Source organism: Neomonachus schauinslandi, chromosome 12 (assembly GCF_002201575.2).
Source record: "Neomonachus schauinslandi chromosome 12, ASM220157v2, whole genome shotgun sequence".
NCBI classification, from domain to species: Eukaryota; Metazoa; Chordata; class Mammalia; order Carnivora; family Phocidae; genus Neomonachus; species Neomonachus schauinslandi.
The window spans coordinates 16,936,763-16,962,349 of NC_058414.1; the positions used below are offsets into that span (position 1 = coordinate 16,936,763).

Below are 25,587 nucleotides of genomic sequence, written 5' to 3' on the forward strand. Positions count from 1 at the left end.
TTCCTCTCGCTATCTCTGTCTGTCTCTCAAATAAATAAAATCTTTAAAAAATAATAATAATCAGATGTGTATATACATGTATGTATATGTGTATGTGTGTGTGTATAGACCCACATACCTTTTTTATTTTGTTCAATAACTATATTGTTTAAATAAATAAATAGATATCCCCTTCTTCACTAAATTTGAAAGAGCTCCCTAAAGGCAGGACAGTCGACTAATTTATTTTCTCATCCCCATGTGTAACTCGGTGCCTGGCAATTAACAGGGAGTTAGAAATGTTTGTCAAATGAGTGATTGTTTAGGTCTCCGCAGTTTCCCAGGGGCAGGAGATTTGAGCAGTATTTTAGAAGGATGACCAACAAGACAGAAGCCCCACTTTCCATTCCTTTGTTTTTCTTGAAGAAAGGTGCTTCATTACTTTTTTCAGAGATTTTCTAAGCTATTCTGTACCAGAGTCCTGTTGATAGCAAGAGCGGAGAAACGGTTTGTCATCTGAGTCCTCCGTCTGTGAAAACTTTGCACTTGCTAGAACAGGACCCTAAATCTCCATTTAATGACAAGTAAAATTTCCAGCCAAAGAAGGAGAATAAAGAGCAGTGAAACCAACAGGTCTTGAGTCAGGAAGCGAATTAATTGGCTAATAATGTAAAAGGGGGAAAGTTTAAAAAATACTGCTAATAATTGCCAACATTGAACAAGCACCTGCTAGGTGCCGCGCGCATATTGCTTTGTGAAATTATTTGGTTTCTATAGTTCTGTGAGCTAGCACTGTCTCCACTGGACAGACGAGGAGCCCGGGGCTTACGGAACTGAAGTCCAGGGTGGCACAACTAGTCGTCGTAGGCTTGGCATTGTGACACACGTGTGCTGCCTCCACAGTCCGTGCTTCTAATCACTTGGGCCAGCTTGCTGAGGGTTGTCATTGTTTATACTTCATATGAAAAGGCTTGTGATGCCTACTTCAAGTATAGGCACACAGTCTTAAAAGCCTTGCCTCCTCCAGTTTTTCAGTGGAGAAAAGAACCGAGTTTCCTCCTTTTACATAACCAAAACGTGTTTTTCTGTGTTCTTGAAGGAATGGTCTCATGTTATTCTCCTTTAGTAACAATAAATGCAAAAGTCGCCCAAGTTCGTGCCTTTTATTAAATTTAATTGACTTTCAAAAATTGCCTCACAGTCCAGATAAAAGTAAGTTTATGGCAAGCTGCAACTTTCTGTGATCCAGGTGTGTCCCCCGTTCAACACAGGCTTCTGACATTAACACTGTGGAGTATCTTTTAATGTTTCAGATGGAGTTGGCTGTGGGTCCATTCTGCAGAAGAGTATCTGATCTAGGAAAGTCCTATCGAATGCTGAGGTCATTCAGGTGAGACACTGTTCTATTATTGCAGTTGATATATCCATATCCTATTAGCAGATAAATCCTTTCCCCACTATTCATGTTGAGCTATATGAAATTGCCAATATTCAACCGTTTTGTGACCTATAACAATGGCAGTTTCATATGGTTTATCTTAAAAGTTATTATTCAAACCAGAAACCCATACAGAATTATATGCAATGATGTGTGTGTGTGTGTGTGTGTGTGTGTGTGATTCTTGAGTTAAAATTCACAAGACTGAGCTGATAAATTTTATTATGCTCTTTCTGAGGGGAATTTTTTTTTACTATGTTAATCACCATACATTACATCATTAGTTTTTGATGTAGTGTTCCATGATTCATTGTTTGCGTATAACGCCCAGTGCTCCATGCAGAATGTGCCCTCTTTAATATCCATCACCAGGCTGACCCATCCTCCCACCCCCCTCCCCTCTAGAACCCTCAGTTTGTTTTTCAGAGTCCATAATCTCTCATAGTTCGTCTCCCCTTCCGATTTCCCCCCCTTCATTTTTCCCCTCCTGCTATCTTCTTCTTTTTGTTTTTTTTTTTTAACATATAATGTATTATTTGTTTCAGAGGTACAGGTCTGTGATTCAACAGTCTTACACAAGTCACAGCGCTCACCATAGCACATACCCTCCCCAATGTCTATCACCCAGCCACCCCATCCCTCCCACCCCCACCACTCCAGCAACCCTCAGTTTGTTTCCTGAGATTAAGAATTCCTCATATCTTGGGGCGCCTGGGTGGCTCAGTCGTTAAGTGTCTGCCTTCAGCTCAGGCCATGATCCCAGGGTCCTGGGATCGAGCCCCACATTGGGCTCCCTGCTCGGCAGGAAGCCTGCTTCCCCCTCCCCCAGTCCCCCTGCTTGTGTTCCCTCTCTCGCTGTGTCTCTCTCTCTCTCAAAATAAATAAATAAAATCTTTAAAAAAAAAAAAAGAATTCCTCATATCAGTGAGGTCATATGATACATGTCTTTCTCTGATTGACTTATTTTGCTCAGCATAATACCCTCCAGTTCCATCCACGTCATTGCAAATGGCAAGATCTCATTCCTTTTGATGGCTGCATAATATTCCATTGTGTGTGTGTGTGTGTGTGTGTGTGTGTGTGTGTGTGTGTGTGTATATTTATATACACCACATCTTCTTTATCCATTCATCTGTCGATGGACATCTTGGCTCTTTCCACAGTTTGGCTATTGTGGACATTGCTGCTATAAACATCAGGGTGCATGTACCCCTTCGGATCCCTACATTTGTATCTTTGGGGTAAATACCCAGTAGTGCAATTGCTGGATCGTATGGTAGCTCTATTTTCAACTTTTTGAGGAACCTCCATACTGTTTTCCAGAGTGGCTGGGGGATTTTTTTTTTTTCACTCTCCATTCTTACAGAAATATATTGAGTAGTCATACCAGGCAGTTCACAATTACAGAGATATCTTTTTTCTGAAATTTTCATTTGCTTATTTATCATTTTCAATCTAACCTACCTCTAAAACTGTCAGAGGTTACATTCCATAGCAAAACTATTGAATAGAATCTTAAAAGAATTGAGCTTAGTGGTAAAATGTAGGGAATGACTAGAAATGGTGCAGATAATTTAGAATAAAGATGACTAATGCAGTTGAGCACAAAATTTAGGATTGAACTTCCTAGAGACCAGTTCAAAAAGAAAAACAGTACGTTAATTTAAAATGACACCTAAGAATATACCAATGGGGTGCCTGGGTGGCTCAGTTGGTTAAGCGACTGCCTTCGGCTCAGGTCATGATCCTGGAGTCCCAGGATCGAGTCCCGCATCGGGCTCCCTGCTCGGCAGGGAGTCTGCTTCTCTCTCTGAACCTCCCTCCTCTCATGCTCTCTATCTCATTCTCTCTCTCAAATAAATAAATTAAAAAAAAATCTTAAAAAAAAAATTTAATTAAATTAAAAAAGAATATACCAATGTATGGGAAAATCCTTTTCAGTGCTGAATGCTTAGATAGGCCTCCTACCAATTTAGATTATAAGGAACACTGAATAACTTAACTGTGGCTGTTTATTCAATAAGCCAGAACTTATTTGTACGTAAGTATACATACAAAAAGATGACCAACCCTGAGCACTCAGGGGACCAGACATGATACTTACACCCATTTTGTGACCACAGCATACCAGATGGGAAACCTTGATGTAACTGTCCATAATATCCAAGAGCATAATGGTCTTTGAATGTTTCTTTATAAAGATAAGGTAAGAGATTCCAGGCATGCAGTTTTCTAAAAACAGATTCAGAACTAGAAACTAGAGCAGTCAATAAGAAGCATGTCCTTTAAATGACTGCGTCACTGTCTTATGTCATCCAGGCTTTTGATAGTAGAAAATTCAGGTGTAATGTCACTTAAAACATAAGAATCCAAGGTTGTTGATTGAAAGGAGAGCCCTCTACTTTGTCTTGCATACTTGTAATTGGCAAAGATTTCTTTTTAATGCCAAAACAAGAGACTGAATTATTTTTCTCAAATGCCCATCTGTACAGAGTTGGGTTTTAAAAAAAACTTAAAGTTGGATCACATGTGTTTTCAGATAATGTCTTTGGATCAGCTCAGACCTTTTAAGAAGTATTTAGATATTTTATTGAAGCGTTAGGGTTTGGCGCTACCAAACGTGGACAGGTTGAATGATTAAGAGGTCCTGAGGTCACTGATTCACCAGTCACCTGCCTGTACCATGAAAATAACCCCAATAAGACTCCCATAAAGTCACTTACTGAGTAATATGGTAACCCAGCAATCCCAATTGGGTGATAAGATGCTGAGTTAACAGAATCAGCCAGCATACTTGAGGTTATTGACCAACTAGCTCTTGAAAAAGGTGTGGGAAAGCTGTGATTTGGGATTTGCTGTATTAAGATTAGGCTGTTATTTTTGATAGCCCCGGCTCCCATGTTTTATTGTTTATTGCACATGTATGAATTAAAATAGTGCTTACCTTTCTGTGTGCTGAGGCAAGATGGCTTTCATCAGCATGCTTTTAAAGTTGTATCACGGTGTGGGAGACAGGTTTGACAGTTTCGCATGAGACCAGTTCTGTTGTCAGTCATGTAAGGTGGGAGGCTGCCGCCAGCCCTCTTGGGGACTTCTCAGGAGAAGAGCCATCTCTGACGGAGCATTTGAACTTCTAGTGGTGACACCTTCTAGTACCTCTGTATGGATTGAGAAAGTAATGATCGAGCAATGTATAATTAAAAACACTTATGCTATATGTAGCCAGTAACAATTTATATTGCTGGTTAGTGTCTAAAAATATGAAAAGTAACTTTGTAATGCATCATGAAATGAAAAACAGACTACTAAACAGTAGATATGATATGATCTCTACTATATTTTTTAAGACAATAAGTGTATGTGTGGAGAGGAAAAGTCAAGAAGGATAAACATCAAAATTTGGGGATAGCAGGATTGTCACTAGTGATTTTTCCCTTTAGAGGTTTTCTATATTTTTCATGGTTTGTGCCTTGGTTGTTTTATATTTGCAGTTGGAAAAGCCAGTAAATATATTTTAAAGTCCCTCTCGTAGTGTTATTCCCATTTAAAAATAACAAGGAAGCTAAAAAAATAATATAAAACATTCTAAAACATTATGTAATGGGAGGGGGGTGAGAAAAATAGGCAGGCAAACCACCAAAACCCAGGAGGCTGGCCTGCGTCTGGCTTAGAGGCGGTGGCTGCAGGAGAGGGCAACAGGCCCATGCAGGGGCCTCTTTGTGAGGGACAGTGACCGACCGAGCCAGCCAGACCCTCCAGTCCCCCCCCTGCACCCAGACACCCCGACACTCCGACACCGGGCCTTCCGGGCGCTCCTTCCCCCCGTCATGTGGCCGTCTGCTGCAGGGTGCTTGCTTCTTGATGGTCATATTAGTGGATTGGTGAATGAAGCCAGCAAGCTTCTTGCATACATTTACATTTTACTGTCTCCCTTAGAGTTTCTCAGGCAGCAGCAATTGTTTTCTTCCCCAGGACAGAGTGTGGCCTCACAAAGCTGCTGACATTAGGTATTAGCCCTTGGGTGATCTGTATTTCCACACAAGACATATGTTCAGAGCTGCATGGACCCATCCTTGTCCATCCCTCTGCAGCATGGCCTTGTCCCCTGAGTGGGGTTTGCAAGGGAAGTTACCCTAGCTCCATCTGGCCAGGGGCCTGGAAGCTCCGACTTGACATTCTCAGTGCAGATCCTTGTGAGGCAAGGGACAGAAAAGGGACCTCATGCTTTCACCAGCGCAGGGACCCAGACCTGCCTTTGGGCAGACCCCAACACCTTTGCTCTGGAGGGCACAGCTTTCTCCCTGAATTACGCCTGCAACATGCTTGCTGGGAGCCTCATTAGGTTTAATGAAAGCCATCGGGGGACAGGAGCTGCTCCGGGGGACGTGTTGGCTTGGGGGGCGGTAGAAGGAAAGCATCAGGAACCCTGGCGTGTAGTATTGGTGTCTGCTGGGCTTAACTGTAGGCGTGGGGAGGGTTTTCCACGTCTCCCGTGTGCTCCCTGGGATGCTGCCTCTCGCCTGCACGTTTGTGGAAGGAAGGGCAGCCGTCTCTGTGGCTTCCAGTTGGAGCACCAGGACCCTCAAATGTGTGCCAGCCTTTCTTTGTACTTGTGAACCCATCCCGGAAATAGCTATCTCCCCAAGCTTTCAGATTTCAACATGTAGCCAGAAGGCCGCGCTGTCTTGGGCCTGGTTTGGCTTGTTGTTTGCCGATACTCGGGCAGTGCTAGGAGCACCTGGCAAACAGGGAGGGCTGGGGAGTTGGCTGAGCCTCGCCTTCATTCTAGCAGTCACTCTCGGATCATTCACTGGGTGCTCAGCCTTGCGAAGTGTGTCCCTGGTACTTTACCGTTTCGCCTTCACCACGACACTTCCAAGGCAGGAGTGATTCCCCAGGAGGCACTGATGCTGAGGGGGGTCACTTGACATGGCTGCCTGTCTGAGTCATGTGGGAATTCCAGAGCTGCCTTGCAGACCCAGGGCGGCCTAACCACTGCACCCCAGAGTTTATCCCAGAAGTTCCTGTTCGTTTTTACTCTGGTTCTAGAATAGCACCTGAGTGCTTCTCTCAGTCATCCAGGAGAATGTCAGTGTGAAGAGAATCTGAAACCCCGCCGTGTGGTGACCTCTCATTCTGCAGTTCCTGCCTCTCACCGCCATCTGCTGCGTAGGGGCTTCTGGGATGTGCCTGCAGAATGCTGAGCCACATGTACGCTATGGTTCCTAGAGGACGTCTGCCTGAAGCCTTACCTCCTCCCCTGCTCTGCTGGGGCTGATGACATCTAGACCCTAAGAAAGAAACCTGCGAGTTCTCTCGCCTCTTTACTTGGAGCCCTGACTTACCTACAGCCATCAGCTTTCTGCTCTGTTCCCCCGGGACCCACACGGCCCCTTCTGCCACACTGTCTGGGTCCCTGGTCTGCAGGCCTCCAGCCTTCTCTTCCCCTCTCCCGAAGGGAGACCCTGTGTGTCCTGTGCCGGGGGAGGGGAGGGAGGGTACTTGTGTTTCTCTCCCCAACCTCATTTCTCTGCGGGTTCTAGATCTCAGCGCACATTCCCTGTGGTCTCGCCACCCTCCCCGGCCCCTCACCCAAAGGAGGTTTGGAATGGGGGTGTGGCAAGTGGTTTGGGCCTCCACCGACGGTGGATGTGGACATAGGGACACACAGTCTTACTTTACTTCATAATTGGCCAGAACCAAAGACCGACAGCCACCTGGCTGTGCGTCACTTCAGTGTGGAGATCCCTACTGCAGAGACGACTTTTTCTCATGGGACCTAATACGTGATTAGTAAGACTGCCCGCTATGTGTCAGGCGTAACCTTGGAAGTGCTGCTCTGTTTCGAGCACTCTTCTCTAAGAACGGTATTGTGGCATTTGGGGTAACTGCGTTTTGTAACATCTTAATTAATCCTTTTGTTCCTTGTATCACCTCAGATGGAGATTTATTTTTTAACTTGCCAGTATTTCAGATTCCACCTGGAATCAGGGAGAAGGGACGTGCTCATGCTGTGTTCTTTCAGACTCTTAAAATGAGCACCAGAAGTGAAATGTCTGCATTTGATGTTTACAGGTAATTATGTCAGTGATGCATGGTATGGAAGCAAATCCAGTTTTGCTCTCCATGGCTCATTTGGCAGTCCTGTTAGTGGCTGGAGGAGAAGATTTGGTCTTGGCAGAAAAATAACTGCTCTGACTCAGAGCTACAAAGGGACAGGTGATGAAACGATCCCGCTGAAAAACGAGCCGGTTTTCACGAGGCCTGGTTGTGCGGGCACATCAGCCGGCAGCGTCGGTGCGGGTCAGCTGCTAGACTCCCTCCCTCCCGTCCTGTCCTCACTGCTTGTGTGCCCTTGTACCGTTTGCAGTCTGCAGCAAGAGTATATTAGAGGAAAATAAAAACACAGTATTCAGACCATGAAAGCAATTTAATTCTATAGATGCGTTTCATGTTTGACTTGAAACTCCCTGAGGCCAAAGGTAAAAGAGAAGCTGTATCAGCTATGTAATCGTCATTTTCAGAAGGAAGAAAATCCATGAGTTTTCAGAGAACGTTCCATGTTCCCCGTGACCAAATGCTAAAGCACCTGTATCCGGGACTTCGTACGCCGAGCACTGAGAGACGTGGGGACCAATAGTCTTGTCGTCCTGAAGAACAGGCAGAAGGGCTTCCATATGGCTGCTCTTCCCTAAGTCAAGGACTGTCACACAGGACTGGCCCCCCAGGGTCTCCTCCTGTCATGGACTAGGGTTCAAGATGAATCCTGCCAAATCAGATGGCGTAGGCAGAGTGAGCTTTCCTGGGGCAAGGGGAAAGTCTCATCGGACCAGAGAGGGAGGGAAAGACGTGAAGGCCTGAGTTCTCCTGTCTCCCCACATGCCTCACGGCGGCTGTCAGCCAGGCCAGGCCTGCAGGATGAGCCTGTGACCCCAGGCAGGGACCCCTCCCCACTGCCTCTTTCCCCTGTTATAGCTCAAACTGGGGCAGCCTGGTCACTGGCACGGCAAGCAGACTGGTTGGCCACCCGCTGGGTTTGCAGTTCCAGGGAGTTCTTGGTGAATGGCAGCTGCTTGGCACACAGGGACCTTGGCCGGGAGCTGTCTGAGCTCTGCAGCTGGCAAATGGGACCAGCGTGGCCTCAACCCCACGCCAATCCCCGAGTCCGCGCCCAGAGGCCTTTAAGACGGTCCCAGTCCTTGCCCCGCAGGATTGTAAGGTCAAGCCAGGTGGAAATAACTGCCAAGAGAGACTGTGTGACATGGTTGAGGTACATAGGCGACTGGAGGGCCACTTTGACCCAGAGAGAATTTGGGGTCCCTAAAGAAATAATAATTGCTTGTCCCTCAAGGGGTATCCTGTAAGCATTCATTTTTCTCAGGCTTTTCTCTAGTTGTTGACAGTGTGAAATTGTACTTCTTCCAGGGGTCTCTGTTCCCCACTGAAAAGAAATGTCTCTGCTCTGAAAACAGGTTGAATAGTGGCTACAGTTGATTATCCTCAGAGAGGCTGCCTGGCAAAATTCAGAGCCAGGCTGTCTGGGTTCGAATCCTTACTCTTCCCTTTTCCAGCTTTTACGTGGTCTCTCTATCCCTCAGTTTACCTACCCGTAGGATGGGGATAGAACCTACGGACCTCGTAGGGTTGTCTGCAGGAATCTGACGTGTTTTAAGCAGCGTCCGGCACGTAGTGCACACTCACTTGGCAGCAGGTGCCGCTGGGCTGGTTAGACTCGGCGCGCTCATGCGGATGGAGACCGCGCACGAGGGCTTCCGGGGTGCCTGCCGACAACACCAAACCGCCCTCAGCGCCGGCTTCATACCTTCCTAGGTGCTTGACTCACTGCCTACAGCCCTGCTGTCGGATGACTGGGGCCTTGGGGATCTTCAGGGCAGGGGTGCTGCAGCCTCAGGGGGCTACAGGAGGTCCCTAGGGCATCACCTCCCCCCCCCCCACACACACCCACCATAGGGCCTGGTGTGGAGCTTTATGGATTGTTGGTGATGGCCGGCACAAATGGCCTGAAATGTGGCCACGATGACTAAAGAAAAGAAGTTATGGGATAATTTTATTTGATAAAATGTTTGAAATTAGAAAAATCCTTAACAGAGATAGATTTCATTTACAGAATAGTTAATATAAAGACATTCTAAGAGGCACGGCTGGGTAGCCCAGTCTGTTAAGCGTCTGCCTTCGGCTCAGGTCATGATCTCAGGGTCCTGGGATCGAGCCCCATGTGGGCTTCCTATTGAGCGAAGAGTCTGCTTCTCCCTCTGTGATCTCTCTCGCTCTCCCTGTCTCTCAAATAAATAAATACAAATCTTAAAAAACAAACATTCTAAGATTAATCTGGATCCAGTGAGAACCAACCGCCTGTTGAGAGCACTCCTACTCTTGACATGAAACCTTTCATTCATGTGAGGAAGCGGCCGGTCTCTGGGTTGTGCAGGCCTCCTGTGTGGATGGGAATAATTAGGATGGGGCAAAGGAAAAGCCCAGGATACAGAGCTGTTTCACACGCTGCTGAATCGTTTCTGCTCCTGACAGAGGTACTGCTCTGCCACCTTTCCTCTTGAGATTCAGCCCCTACGGCTGGGCCTGTCATCACCTTCTGTCCGTCAGAGCCCAAAGCCAAGGAGAGGTCAGTGGAAGTTCCCAGGTATTCCTGCAGCTGGTAGGTGACTGGTGGTGGGGTAGCTTTGCCTGCATGCCCCTGTGAAATAGAGGGGGTGACCCCCAGATGTGTAATGTATTGGAAGGGACCTGGCACAGATCTCGATGAGATGTAAGGTAATAATTTCGTACATACAGGACATAATTGCCCTTTGAAAGTTGTGTAGACAGTGTTTGCATTTACCCATGTTAGGTTATAGCCCAAAGAGGGATTTTATTTAAAGTGAAAGCTGGAAGTTTTGACCAAGATAAGAATCTATTGGTTGTAACTGCCTGAAGGCTTCATTGTTGCTTTGATTTCAGCCTGTCCATCAGATAAGCTCTAAGAGGGGGATTTGCTGAGCCCCCTTGCGGTCAGGTCACACCCACAGGCCACTGAACTGGGGGTCAAAGAAGGAGGTGAAGGGCAGGTCAGGCTGCCACAGTGTATAGGTTAGGGGTGTGTGCGTGTGTGTTTGTGTCTGTCTTCAGGCTGAAGGGGGGGTGGGTTAAGAAATGGCTAAGAAATCACTAGTTTAGGATGCATGCTATTACTGATTCTTCCGCTCTTCCGCTACGCTATTGTAGTCTACCAACATGCTATTAAGGTTCTTCTACCAAATCGCCTCTTTCAGGATTGAACAATGTGAGATAACCATAGCTTTTTCTTCCTTTAGACCCCTGCTCTTCCAGACGAGCGAACATGTGGCCAGTAGCCCCGCCTTGGGGGACATTATTCCCTTCAGCATCATTATTCAGTTTTTGTTTACCAGAGCACCTGCTGAGCTGAAATCTCCTTTTCAGGTAATAAAGTAAAGCCAGAATCCTCTGATGAGTCCTCCCTCTTCAGTCTATAAATCCAGAGCCCCACTCACAGAATGGGTTCCTGGCCTTCTCTTGCCTTACTTAGTCATGAATCCCTCCCTGCCTTGGAAGTGAATGATTCAGGAAAGAAAATCCCCGCCACTCAGCCTCGACTCTCTCAGCAATGTAAAAATTACCTGAGGAAGCCGGAATTCACTCTTTAAGTATAATGGCACAAGTAATTTATGTTCAGAAAGCTTTTTTGATGGAGGCCCCATTTCTTTTGCTGATCCACCTGCAATTGACTAATCCAAAAAGTTCCCTGGGAGTCGAGAAGGTGCACCAAAGGTTTGCCACCTTCCTTCAGGCAGGTGTTTGGGTAATTTCATCTTGGGAATCCTTGAGATTTCTTGTGCCAGTATGTACTGTCCTTCATGGGAGAATGTGGATGCACCCTGTGTACTCTGTGTTCCGACCCTGCAGAGGGCAGAATGGTCCCACGCACGCTTCTCCCAGTGGCTAGATGACCATCCATCTGAAAAGGACCGGCTCCTCCTCATCAGGTAAGGCTGAGTGTCCCTGGGCCACCTGCGTGTTGCAGCAGCTGGTGGGCTGGAGGCGGGGGCGCCGTGGAGGAGGAAGGAGCCGGGCGGGGGTGGGCGGGGACACACGGTGGCGCCGCCGTGCGGCGGGCCGCCTCAGTGCGCAGGCGCGCGCCTGCTGGCGCACCCGGCGCGGTCCTTCACTTCCACCACTTCACGTCGCCTGGTGGGCTGCCCCATGCTTGATGCAGCCCCAGGAACTGTGCGGCCTGGGCTTGAAAACCAGGGCGGCCGACAGACTCCCTGCTGTAGGCCCCATTTTCCGCTTCGTGTTCCTGTGTTGCAGTCACTGAATTGGTGGAGCGCACATGTGAGTAAACTTTTAAAAATACCGAAACGTGACCGTTATTACAGAAAAGGACAAACCCAGCGGCCATTGAGATGCCACACGCCCTCCGGGAGCACCCGCCCAGTCCGCGGGCCCCGGGCAGCCCTCTTCCTCAGCCTGCTCCTCAGGAATTGCTCTCCCCCACATCTCCAGCGACCTTCCAGCCACCAGACTCAAACGTGGCTGGGCTTGCCTTCCTCCTCCGCAGCTTTAGCGTTGCCCGCCACTTCTTCTGTGGTGGTCCATGCTGTCTGACTGAAGACATTTGACCGATGCTCACTGTGCGCCAGGCCCTAAGGACTGAGAGCAGACGGACAGGCGGCCCTGCCCTCCCGAGCTTCTGCGGCACATCTGTCCTCTCCTTCCGTTCTCGTCTCTCTGGCCGCGTCTGCTCGTTTGCTTTTTCTCAGTCGAGTGTGCACAGCTGTCTTCTGTCCACTCCTCAAGTGCCATCATTTCCCACAGTTTGTGCCTGGCTCTTTTTCTTTCACATTCCGTGTATACTTGGGTCCCCAGGTGAGCCCATCTAGACCCTTGACTCTGGTGATCTCTTCTGTCCTCATGGCTCCGAGGCCTGTGACTCACCTTGATTGCCCAGGGCCTCGGCCCCGCAAACTGGCTGTCATCTGTCACTCAACGTTCCCCACAGTTCTCAACCAAAAATGTTAAAAACAAATCCTCTTTCTTCTCAAACCTTCTTTCTCCCAGACTCCCCATCTTGGTTGGGGTGTCACCATCACATACCGGCCCAGCCAGAAAAACCTTTGCAATGTCATGCAACTCCTCTGTCACCCTCGTTCTCCAAATCTCAGTCAGTCATACTTCTTAAAGAGCTCCTGAAGCCATTCTCAGCCCTCCCAGGGGCTGCTAATGCTGTCGGTGTGGGGAGCGCCGCACCGAGCAAGCCTTTGCTTGAGCTCAGTGCAGAGGGATGAGCTGGGTTCCCCAAAGCCAGATGGGGCTGTTGCGGCCAGGTGGTGCTCAACCATGCTTGCACAGGAGCATCCTTTGCAGAGCTTGGAAAAAGCCTGGTGTCCAGGCCACCCCCTCTCAACCACCTCTGAATCTCCAGGGCGGGGACCTGGCACTGGGATTTCCCAAAGCTTCCCGGGCAGTTCTGCAGCACGGCCAAGGCTGAGACTCCACCAAGAAGGAAGCTGGGAGGGGCCGTTGAGAAACACAAGTCCGTTGGCCTCTGGGAGGGACCCCGAGCCCTCAGGTTTGGTGCCCAGAGCCAGGGTGAGCCACTGGCCCTCTGGTGCCTGTGTGGGTAAGGAGCGGATTATCCCGGGCCCCTGCTCTTCTTTGCAGGTCTATTACTCTTCTCAGCTGTGAGCGTCTGGCCGAGAAATGGGACAGGATGCCAGAGGCGCCTCCCATCAGTTCCTGGGACCAGTTAGAGCTGCCCTCAGAGGGGCCTTTAGGGATGGATGAGAGGCTTGGCCTGGGGCTAACTCAGATCTGCGATGTCTTGGTGGCTTTTCTTTCCTGAGTCTCGACTCGCTTAGCTGCAGCACACTGGGTAATAGAGGATTCAGGACTCAGTTAATTGAACGGGGCTCATTTGTATCTTCTTAGCAAGTTGGAATGAGTTCATCCACAACAGTTGTCCTGCTGTGGGCACATCACAAATCTGTTTGCTTTTGCTTCTCTTGAAAATGTCTCCTGAGTGATTTCATCAGTAGTGCTGTTGCTAAGCCTAAATTTAGCAACTGAAAATCAGGCTCAGAAATACTGTCATGCTTTTTAAATAAGGCTTATCCATCACACATGTCTGATATCAGAACCTCCAAGCCCCGGGCGGAAAACTGAGCCCTCCTTGGGGGATTCCAAAACACCGTGCTCCTGCTACAGCCCAGGCTGTTGGCAAGGAGAGAAGCTTTGTCCTAGAGAATGTTCTTTCTTATCTATTATTGCAAAACTAATTTGGTCCCTGCGTGCTGAAGCACCACGAGATGACCTTCTTTTCCCTGTAGATAAACCCAGGGTGAGCATTGCTCTTTAAATGTCAGTATGTTTGTTCTGACCTTTGGGGGAGACCCTGTCGTGTGCTCGTCTGTCCCCCCCAGCACAGTATGCTAAGTTGTCATAAATAGGCCAAGTCAGGAGACTCGACTGCTGCTGAGTGAGTGGCAAACTGAACTCTCTTCTGCCTGCCTTTCTGTTTCTTTTTGACACCAGATGTTTCTCTGGAGCGTGCATGGATACTAGTCACGATCATGTTAAAATCAGAGGAATCACTGACTCGTGGGGCCAGGTGGTGTGAGTGGGAGCACACAGGGTTCCTCCGCCCGCACCAGGCAGGGGCGGCAGCCTGGGGGAGGGCCTGGGGCTCTGTGGGTGTTGAGTGAGCTTCCAGCAAAGAGGAGGACTGATTCTCGACTCTGCAGGGGGGCGGGGGTGGGCCTCAAGCTCTCGATCTGTGCTGTGGAGCGGCAGTCCTCCTCTGCTCCTCCTCAGCCTGTTTGCCTAGAACACCTCACTGTCAGAAATGTTGACGAGCTCTGTTGGCCCACCCATGCTTTTTATCTGTTCAATGATGGGACAGTTGTCGCTGTCAGGGGTGGCCGTGGGCCCTCTGTCCTCCCGCCATGGCCCAGGGCCCGCAGGCCGAGAACCATCCCAACTCCGCGGCCCTTCTGCTGAGTGGCAGGATCCCCACAGATGAGAGGAACATTTGGTCTCCCTTCCTAGTGTCCCTGTGGCACTGGCTACCTGCGGCCTGGGTGCCCAAGGTGGGACCAAGAGCGAGGACGGAGCCCGGGGGAGTCAGGGGCTTCCTTGTCTATGAAGGCATGTGGTGGATCTTTAAGTCATTTGTAGATTTCATACTAATGCCTGACAAATGGATTTTGTGTTCCATAAAAACCTCTACTTGGCTGCTTTAGATCACACTGAGCTGTGTTGCCGTGTTACCACCAGCCATTCCTCTACTAATTGTGCAATTCCTGTACCTTTTTTTTTTTCAATAAGGGTAACTTTAACAATCTGCTTATTTTGATGACAAACGAGACTTGAGACTAACTCTTATATAACGCTTGGCCTGACTTCCGAGTAAGATGATGTTTTGATCAAGCAAATGAAGTTATTTAATAATTGCTTGAAAATCTTGCTCTGATTTTATGTGGGAGGGTAGCTTTAATCTGTTTTTCTCCCTCTAATTCTGATGGTGTTTTTCCTGAATACCAAAAACTAACCAAACTCATTTCTGAACTTTCTTCTACATGATGTGTAGTTTACGTAATGTCTTGTCCTTTTGAATGCGAATGAAACAAAGTTGATTTTTGTTCATTTCTTAGATAAAGTGGATCTAATTCATTCACTACAGAGCGACTGCAATCTCTCTGAATTTCAGTGCGTGATGTCTTAGACAACACCACTGTCTCAAAGACAGTCGGAGCCCTTAGAGATTTCTCTTCTGTGTATGAGTCTGCAGGGGCTACATTTTGGGAGTCAGGCGATGCCCAGGATGCCATAGCAACTTGAAAAGTATTACTAAAAGCAGCAAGATTTTTCATAAATCGCTTCATGAAGGTTCAGCTCTGACAAGAACTAAGGCGTCTCATAAAACATTTTCTAAGACCATTAAGCTCCACTTTTCATGTCGGTGCTGCTTTTGTGGATCCTACAGTCCCGTTTCTCCTTTATTTGCTTCCTTCTGCACTCTTGTCATTACTTTTCATTATAGTTTATCTTCCTATATTTCTAATTCCTTTTTTAAAATTCACCGATCATACATTTGTCAAGCGCTACGTCCTGAGGCTGCAGAAAGGAACAAAACAGCCCCGACCCACCAAATGAAGTTACCTTCCTGAGAGGGAAGCTCACCAGGGGCCGGATACTCTCAGTATAATAGATTCTTACATGCGGTGTAAGAACGCGCAATGGAAACCTAAACAGCGTGCTGGCTTACGGGGACAGTCTGAGGCCGCCTGGAAGTCTGGTTGGGGGAGCAGTGTTTGAGCGCCTTGTGGGTCCAGAGATGTCCCTAGAAGAGCCCCAGGTGCTTCCCAGTACAGTCTTTTAATTCTCCTAACTGTGCATGTAGCTGTCCATCCCATGTGGCCGAGGAGCGAACAGGCACAGCTCGGTGGCGGGGCAGAGCCTGCGTCCCACACGGCGCACCGACAGTCGCCCTTCCTTGAACAGAGCCCGGGGACTGCCGTCGGGAATCCCACAGTGTGGGGTCCCACCAAGCCACGGCTCCAGACACGGAAGGCTTAGACCTTTTCCACCATTTCTCGGGACTCCGAGGTGGTTTCTTTTGTGCTGCCTGGAGTTCGAAGAGGCTCCGTCAAAAAGAAAGCATTAGAGCCGGCCCCTATGCGGGGAAGCACTCTGTGGGGAAGACGGCCCGGAAGAGTCCCTCCCCAAAATAAGAGAACGGAGAGAGACCTAGGAGGATGGGCTTCAGGAAGGAGGGGAGAGGCTGTGTGGTGGGAAAGAAACGGGCCTTTCACAGCCCTTCCTTGTTGGGCAGAGACAGCTTCATTTCTGAGCGAGGCTCACCGTGGGCCTTGGGGTCAGGCTCAGGGTCAAGTGGGGGGAAGCTGCTCTGCACGTGTGTGGGTAACACGAACAATGGCAGCTAATGATTTGAAGGGCTTTTGGGCCCCAGCACACTATCCGGAAGCCGGCAGCAGCACGGGCAGCGTTGCGGGAGGTCACGATGAAGCTGGTGCTCTGTGGGTTGCGAGTGTAGCCCCGGCCTCATGGGATAGCGCGTGGCCGGCGCGGGCAGCAGAGGCGGCGGCCGCGATGGGCGCCCCGCACGTCAGGAGTCGGACGGAAGCCAACGGGAGAGGGCGGACTGGGGCTGGAAATCTGTGAGCAAGAGTCAAAGAGGACTTTAGGGAGAGACTTTGGGGAGCGGCGGGGGCCCTTTGTTGAAATAGGGGATGGTGGGCAGAACACTACCCGGAAGGGCTTTTCCCCCTACGTTTCTTTTTTGATAGACTTTTTTAAATTTTTTAAATTTTATTTTTTTTAAAGACTTCTTTGAGAGAGAGCGTGAGTTGGGGGAGGGGCAGAGAGAGAGGAGAGGAGCAGACTCCCCACTGTGCACGGAGCCTGATGCCACAACCAGATCATGAGCTGAGCGGATATCGAGAGGCGCTTAACCGGTTGACTGAGCCCCCCCAGGCGCCCAGATGGACTTTATATTTTAGAGCAGGTTTGGGCTCACAGCAGATTTGAGAAGGTACAGAGAGTTCCCATCCACCTGCAGCATCCCCCACGGGCAGTCCGTGGGTACAGTTGATGTGCCCACCTTGCACATCATCGTGCCCCAGAGCCCCTGGTCTCCATGAGGGTTCTCTCTCGGTGTCATTCGTTCTCGGGGTTTTGGAGTGCCCTGTTTCTGACAGGCGAGTTTGAGGGGCACCTGGGAGAAGTCAGATAATGCTACCCAGGGCACAGGTGGAAACAAGTCAGGAGGGAGATCAGGGCAGACAGGAGGGACTGGGCCTCAGTTATGCGTCCCAGCAGGGCCGTGAACTGGCTGGCAGGGGGGAGAGCGCCCCAGAGCCAGCGATAATCAGCACATCTGACCAGGGGGTCAGTATGCGCAGCGTTTGGGAGCAAAAAAAAAAAAACGGTTAAGAATTACATACTAGACTTGAGACTGAGTATGTGAGCTGAGTAATGGTATTCTTAACTTGCGTCTTCCTGGAAGTGCTCTCATCTAATCTCAGTGTGAAACTTAAAAAAACCAGTAGGACTATGATGAAAATTTTGTTATACTTGGGGCATCAATAGACCAATAATGAAAATCTTTTAACCATTCTTTTTAGCTGCAATTAAATATGATATAACACTTAGAAAACTTTTTCCATAAAGGTCCGGATAGTGAGTATTTTAGGCTCTGCAGGCCGTATGGCCTCCGTGGGCCGTGTGGGCCCCTGTCGCCGGGAAGCGGCCGCACACAGCAGATGAACACAGCGCTCCGTTTGGCCTGTGGGGCTCGTTTGTGGATTCAGGAGAACATCACAGTCCTCAGTTTTCACGGGCTGGTGGCACATCCTCGTGGCTAAATTCAGACCACCAAAACCCAGAGCCCAGCAGCAGTGCCGTCTCCCTGTGGGTTCACACTCTCCTCAAACCCAAGGGTGTTGAGCGCCGCCCAGGGGGACAGTGCGCGCGCCGGCGGCCCTGTCCCACGGCACCCCCGGGCGGGCCTTCCTGCGGTGCCGGGCTCCCCCTTGTGAGCTCTGTGAGAAAGCACAGGCTGCCTGCGCCTAGTCAGAAGCCTTGAACGCGGAGGGGAAGGCAAGCGCCACGGTGCCTGACTGCACCATTAGACCACCAAGTACAGTGCAGGCTGAACCGTGTTTATGGGTTTCCACAGTAACCATGGCAACGCCACCCCTGGCTGTTTGAAGGCTGTCACTTTGTCACTCAGCTTGTGGAACTGGCCACAGCAACGCCAGAAATGGGCTGCCTTTACATATTGGTACCCTCTAAGTGGTTTTATTTCCTTTATTAATTTTTTGACATTGTTTTCATTTTTGTTTTCAGGGGAGCTCTGGAAGCTTATGTTCAATCAGTGAGAAGTAGAGAAGGCAAAGAATTTGCACCAGTTTATCCCATAATGGTTCAACTGCTTCAGAAAGCCCTGTCTACTCTTCAGTAACAACGTTAAGTGGTTCTCAATCTCCCTTTTGCGCGAACCCAAGGTTGGCAGTTAACCTAAGAAACACATACTCTAAAAGCCAGCTACCATCCACTATTTTAAGAATGTAATCAACCTCTCTGTACTTCCTGTTGATCTTCTCCTTACCTCTCGAGCCCCTCTCCCTTAAGTAAAAATGTCAAAATAGATTCATCACTACCTTCAAACTCCGTGGACCTGATTTTTCCAGAAAGATACCCAACTCTTTTTTCTTTCAGGATTTTTTTTTTTTTAGGAGAGTAGCTAAAATTTCTTTCCCATGAGAGTCCCCCTCTGTATACACACACACCCTAAGTTCCCGTTGCTTTATAACCAAGTTATAAATACCCTGCTGCTCCCAATTAACCTTTGCCCTCACTACGTAAGTGTGTAGCCCAGTGGTTTCCAAATTTGACTGCACATTAGGGTCACTGGTGGAAAGCTTTTGAAAATCCTGATGCCCAGTGCACACCCCGTGTTGACACATCTGGGGGTAGGGCCAGGCATCCGTTTTTGAAAATATCCCCGGGTGTTTCCAGTATGCAGCCAAGTCTGGGAACCACCGGTATCTCCCAAAGCTAAGACATAGGCTCATATGTTAAGTATGTCTTACTGTATCTGTAATAAAGACAGAGCAAGGCTGTCTTTATCCTCTGTGTGTCATTCTATTAAAAGCAGACTTTGGGGGCTGTTCAACTTTGTAGTGGAGATGTCAAGTTAAAAACAATTTTTAGTCTACAAAGATCTTTCACATAGATAATCTAGATCCTTGTTTTTCCATTGCCCGTGAGCTGTCACTAACAAAACATTTTGTTTGTTTCTAATTTGTTTGTTTAAAAACCCCATCAGCAACTTCTTAATGTATTTTCCATGCCCCGCACCTGTTGTTCAGACTCAGACATAAAGTTCAGTCAAGTTCAATCTGCAGAAGTCAGAGATAAAACAATTTTTTTTTCATTTTATTTGAAATAATATACAAGAATATAGTGTGCAAAATTTAGGGGCAACATCATGAAGAAGTGTAATGAACTGAAATCAATTTTACAGCTGTGATTCCTACCAGAAACACCACTTGGTAAGTAACATGAAAAGCCATGATTGTAGCTCAGAGCAGAAGTAGCTGTCTTGCCAACGTGTGTGCTCTCACCTCAGACAGCTGGAGGAGAAGTAAAGTGCACGTGTTGCACTGCAGGAAGTGCAAAGTCTGCCCCCACCATACACATAGGATGACAAACAAGATATTTAAGATATGTGGCTGAGGAGATACAGAACACGAAGTTAAAAAATACAATGGTGTCAACTGTTAATAGCACCATGACAGTGACTATATCCCAATGCTATTAACTAACTTGACCTGGGCCCGGGCGAGGCCTCCGCCGCAAGTCCTGCATGGGTGCTGCCGCCCAGTGCCAGGCTCGGCGTGCCCGGGGGACCCTGTGGCAGGCGGCATGCGCACACTGGGACGCCGACACCGGCCACGTGTTCAGGAGCTCCCGGGTTTGGCACAGAGGCTGGGCCAATGCGGTGGTCGCTCATGGAAAGGCCAGCTCCCGGCTCGGTTTCATTCCACTATGTGTACAATACAGATTAATAAGCAGTAAGGAGCCAATGTATAAACAGCAGTTACATATTTTTAAATTCCCCTTTTGTACAATTTAAAATAAAACATGTATACACTCTCCTCTCTTTCTACTGTACTTTAGCACCACAGGATATCAATTTTCAAGCCTATATTACCTGATAGACATATGAAGTTTGGAAGAAAAATAAGGCAATTTGGTTTACAATGTTGATAGTTTTAGCTTACTTAATGCTCTAATGGAAAAAGCAAATCCTCACTCATTATTAAATCATTTCAAGACTCAATGCTATCAGTATCTTATGGTCACACGAATTCAGGACAAATGGTGACACCTCGATCTTCTTAAGTCCCTCCGTCAACAGTGTTTATGCAACTACAGACTTAAGAACATACGCATCCTGGCTTAATGTTGCTGTGAGCCCTGTGGAGAGAAAATTAAAACAGTGAATGTTTACAAGTCAATACACAGTAATTCTACAAATGAAAGCTAAGATGAACAGAATGTTTATAAACTTACTATTTAAAAAAGATAACTTTCTCAAATGGGGTGATTTTTAAAAGTATGCTAACACCCAACAGCTCAAGCATCCAGAAAATGTATGAGAACAGTGACAAGATGGGTTAGGAGAGCAGCAAAGAAAGGGGATCTAGCCCAAGTCCTACCACAGTCAAAACCAGTTGAGCCACCCCCTCTTCTACTGGAGTCTGGCTACCGTCTACTTCTTTACAAGAAATTCCTGATAAATGTAAGCGATTGTGAACTGCATGTTACTCTAAAAAGACATACGCATAAATCTACAGAATAAATATAAGGCATCCTTGGCCAGCCCTCCTGCTGCAAAGGACTGATGTCTTCCCTTCATTTTTAAACGGTACTTCAAACTGAGCTCACTCCGTTCTATCATGTGAAGTTTTCTCTAGAATTAATCAAAAAACTCGACTTAAAAGTTGCTAACCTAGTAATGGAAACGTTCTAAGAATCCATTCCATCCAAGGTTGTGTTTTTATGCTGTGAATTCATCTACAAGAGTATTCCTGGGCCTATTTCTTCTTCTTCCCAAGGTTTTTAATCTAGAAGTTCTGTGCGAATGTCAGAAGGCCCCATGAAGGTTAATGTGCCCCATCCTCCTCAGCCCCTGCCCATTTATGAAAAGAAAGGCTGTTGGGACATGTCACCCCAAGATCAGAAAGATTTTGTACCGTGCTACTGAGTTGGTTACACCCATTTTTCAACCCAACTAAAAATACTACCATTCCAAAATTATTTTTCCACCTCAACATTTCTGGATAAACATTCTTCTTAAGCATGCCAGACACTTCTATTTTCCATGCTAAAAAAGTAAATGGCACTTCATAATTTAAATAAATAAATAAGGCAGCCTGTATAATAAAAACATTATTAGGTTGTGAAGTATAAAAAGGCTGAAAGTATAAAAAGGCTGAAAAAAAGCCTCTATACCACCTTTTCAAGGTTATATAAGCATTGTTCCACACGCCAGTTCAGTTATGGGGAGAAGTCAAGATCTTTTTGAGCAACTAGCTGTTGAAACCTACTGAATTGGTTCTTTTCCTTTTCCAACAGTCAGGATTTAGGCGTTTTTGTTCTTCAGCCAGAGCCTTTGCTTCTAACGTATACATCCTTCTCTCTTCATTCTTCATTTTCTTCCACCTGTCGCCGAGGATCACGCTTATGGCTCTGTAAAATAAACATGCACACAATGCTGAAGGCCAGAATTTCTCGTAAGATGCATGTCCAGTGCTGCTACCTCAGGAAGAAATAGAAAGTTAAAAGAAAAAAGACAAGAATCTTGTCCAACAGAGAGAAGGGAAAAGGTCAAGGCTATCGTAGTCATTTCCAGTAAAATCTCAAGTCCCATGGGCCCATTCATCATCATCTTGGCAGTTAAAGCCTCCTGGAATGGTGCCAATATTTCCAGTTGTCAGAGGACATCTAAAATGGCTAAAAATTCAGTGTCCTACAGAGCTTAAAGAAAAAGGTGAAGTATTTCAGAGACATGGTTTAAATTACCACTGGCTCTATCCTGGTACATTGGTTTCTCAAAGATGCTTAAGCTCAAGGCAGTGTTCGGTATCAGCAGCATAATGTATTAAAAGCTATTCTTGCTTTCTCTTTGTGCTCATAACCCATCAAACAGTTATGATCAAAGTTTCATTCATTCACGTAACCATAGTGAAAATGTGGTGGCATGAACTATGTGCACCGTACCGTTTCCCTCCTAAGACAAGGCCAGATAAATCCTAGATCACGTGATCTCTGTACTTGAAGAAATTGGATAAACTCAAAGGGAAAGAAGTCCGACTGGATAAAACACATCATGATAGAAATCTGAAGCTATTTCCTATTTATATTTGTTAATCTCCCAAAACCAGTGTAAGTCTCATCCAGAACATGCAGACAGAAACCATTTTCCTTCTGTGGAGAGCTTTTAACCATTAACTTCGTGACACAAAGGTCACATACGCTGCATGAAGTAGATACAAGTGAGCTCAGTGCCTGACGTGGAAGCTAGAGCTGGGCTAGAACAGGAAGCACAGCTCTACTACTTAACAAGGAATTCAGTATGTAGTAAATACGGACAAGTGTGTATATATATATTTTTTCCAGTAAGTTGATGCAATCAAACATTGTACTGCATCTTCCTTTATAAAAATAAAACCCAGTTTTTATAGTCTCTGGGTTAAAGGTACCACGGTTGACACATTGACCAGTTAAATCGGTAAGAAACATTTAGGTATCAATTCCCAAATCAGAGGTGCATTTGGTTTGAGAAGTTTCGCTTTTTAAAATGTAGATACTTAAAATGTAAATACTTAAAAATTTAGCTCATGAGAAGAGAGTGGTAGCTGCCAGAGGCTAGGGGTGGGGGGTGGATGAAATGGGTGAAGGGGGTCAAAAGGTACAAACGTCCAGTTATAAAATAAGTCAGTCATGGGGCCGTAAGGTGCTGCACAGTGACCACAGTTAGTACTGCTGTGCTGTGTGTCTGAAAATTGTGAAGAGTAGCTCTTAAAAGTTCTCGTTTCAAGAAAAATTTGTAACTGTGTGGTGATGGATGAGAACCAGACTTCCTGTGGCGATGGTTTCATGGTGCCTACAGCTATCAAAGCATTATGCTGACCTGAAACTATGTCCACTCCTTCTCCCTCTATATAACAATTAAGCTCATGAGACATTCAAACTCGAGTTCAAAACTCAATTATTTTATGTGGATAATCATTTGACTTTTCTCATGATATCAAGGAAGAGAGTACTGATTGTCAGGAAACTGGGAAAACTGGAAGAAGTAATTTTAATACATGGAGAATTAGGCTGGTTTGAGAGGAAGTGAGTAGAGGATGCTAACAGATGAGCTAAGAGTATAAGGAAACAGAGTAGAAAGGACTAGAGTCAGTTTTATCCCTGGGTTCTAACTGAGGACACCTTTATGTTTAGTCTTTTGCAGTTTATAGTGATTTCCACATTTGTCAAAAGACTACAAATGGCCACTGCCTGCACATTCTGTAGCATGACACAGTTGTGAGGACATCCTTGGGATCTGACACAAAAAACTTTTCTACGGAATAGTCAGTTGTTAGAATTGTGACTTCCAACAGGCAAATAACATTTAATATTATTTTAGAAGGCAGATCTTTAGGTAACCTAAAGTCTCTCCAGGTGTTATAAAAATATTTACCCATGACCCTAAAAATGCCACTTAAACTTTTTAAAGTCAACCTAAGAAAACGAATTCAATAATAAAAGCTATTGGGGGGTGCCTGGGTGGTTCAGTAGGTTAAGAGTCTGCCTTCAGTTCAACTCAGGATCCTGGGGTCCTGGGATCGAGCCCCACATCAGGCTCCTTGCTCAGCAGGGAGCCTGCTTCTCCTTCTCCCTCTGCCCCTCTTCTCATGCTCTCTCTCTCACTCTCTCAAATAAGTCAATAAAATCTTTATAAATAGTAATAATAATGATGATAAAAGCTATTGGAGGATAAGTTTACTTAACTATCCCAGTTCCTGTGAAACTGCACTGGAGTGTTAATTATTAGAATCAGAAATACTCTTTTTACCTGTTATCTTTCCCTGGATACATCTGAGTATATTCAACTCTATATTTTTTGGCAAAAAGCATGAAGGCATTCATTGGTCTTTTGCACTTGTTAGGAGAAGTGGTGCTCACAGTCCCTGAGCTGTGGGTTTTGACAGCTTTAGCATACAAGGAATTGGAAGAGAGCTGTGATGATCCTGGTGAGCCACAGTTTTTACTGAGTCCAGATCTTGCAAAGTCTTGACCTCCAGGCCCTCCACAAGACAAAGATGCACGACGCTGACGAGCCATACTACTTAACACATAGACTGCAGAAGAATCCATAGGTGTGAAGTCATAGCTAAAAAAAAATTTATTAACATGGTTTTAATTCAGTTTGATTTGTAAAAACAGGATTAAAAAAAAAACAAAAACAAAAACCTTAACACCTGATCAGAAACTTCAATGTATATAATGTTAACCAACCCTACTTTAATAACTTCACCATCAATAGTTGCTTATAAGCTGACAGCTTGTATACGCACTAAAATTGTTTTTTTAAAAATCTGCAGAGAATACAAAAGAAGAAAACTTCAAGCCCCCCCCCCAAGAATGTTATAATCCACGTACTTTATTCATAGCAAGTACCTCCTCCAGATCCCATGCAACCCCCTTAATTACTACTTTAGATTCACTTTTTGACGAATTTGATAATCTGATTTCTTGGCCGACAGAAGCCTAAAAACAGCTAGAAAGTTAAAATGGAGCAGCAGGGCATATACCAGGCCTAAGTGCTACACAAGACCAAGTGTTGGGGAGGGACAGTCAAAAGTGGTTGAATACAGCTAAAGGAACTTAAAATTTTTTGTCTGTTTAGGTCAAAATAGTCATGTATACCATCGCCCCTAAAGGCCATCCATCTAGTAGAACACAGCTTCATAACTTAAACGTAAGAACTCACACTGATCGGGCAAGGCCATATTTTGGTAAGTATATTCAGTTTACATGAGCATGGAAACAAGTTATCCATATTCTCATTTTCCCAACAAGCTTGCTTAGTGAGTATCATTATCCTCTCTTTATATAAAGAAACAGGCCAAAAAAGGAACAAGTACTATTCACCCAAGGCCCCACAGCTACTAGATCCAGCCCCAGATCTGTCCACCTCCAAACCCCTAGGTTTCCACACCAAAACCACAGTGCTCTGCCTTGCCACTGGCTGACATCAAGGTGAACAAACAATAATCAGACTCATTGAAAATATTACCTCAAAAGTGGAGCTAATATAAACGACAGCCTAAAGATTACACCTGTCAAAAGATTTCTTTGGTTCCAAATGTGTTAACACCTACTGCTCATACCTTTTATCTTAACAGAAAACCTTGTATTCTAAATCTAGCCCCTACTCTCTCCCTGAAACAGAAATTCTGGCAATCTATCACAACAGGTTGATATTAGCTACAGGAATCAGATACAGTAAGTATCCGCCTAAAGGTAAAGCAACAGGGGATTACGAATTATCCCAG

General features: G+C 46.5%; 2 protein-coding genes across 4 annotated transcripts in view; one reads left to right on the forward strand and one right to left on the reverse strand.

Moving 5' to 3' along the window:
- The window catches only part of COG5 (component of oligomeric golgi complex 5), a 305,665-nt gene extending 286,531 nt beyond the window's left edge, over nt 1-19,134 (forward strand). Inside the window, 4 exon segments of the mRNA XM_021682942.2 lie at nt 1,293-1,369; nt 10,747-10,873; nt 11,357-11,436; nt 18,320-19,134. Coding sequence (XP_021538617.2) covers nt 1,293-1,369; nt 10,747-10,873; nt 11,357-11,436; nt 18,320-18,434 — 399 coding nt within the window. The 3' untranslated portion in view covers nt 18,435-19,134.
- A 256-nt stretch (nt 19,135-19,390) lies between these two features.
- The window catches only part of HBP1 (HMG-box transcription factor 1), a 28,192-nt gene continuing 21,995 nt past the window's right edge, over nt 19,391-25,587 (reverse strand). For all 3 annotated transcript variants that reach the window (XM_021682933.1, XM_021682935.1, XM_021682934.2), the window contains exons 9-11: nt 24,105-24,422; nt 21,589-21,730; nt 19,391-20,455 (exon numbers count right to left, since the gene is read on the reverse strand). In XM_021682933.1, the coding sequence (XP_021538608.1) occupies nt 20,438-20,455; nt 21,589-21,730; nt 24,105-24,422 (478 nt within the window). In that variant the 3' untranslated portion in view covers nt 19,391-20,437. The remainder of the gene's footprint in view (nt 20,456-21,588; nt 21,731-24,104; nt 24,423-25,587) is intronic.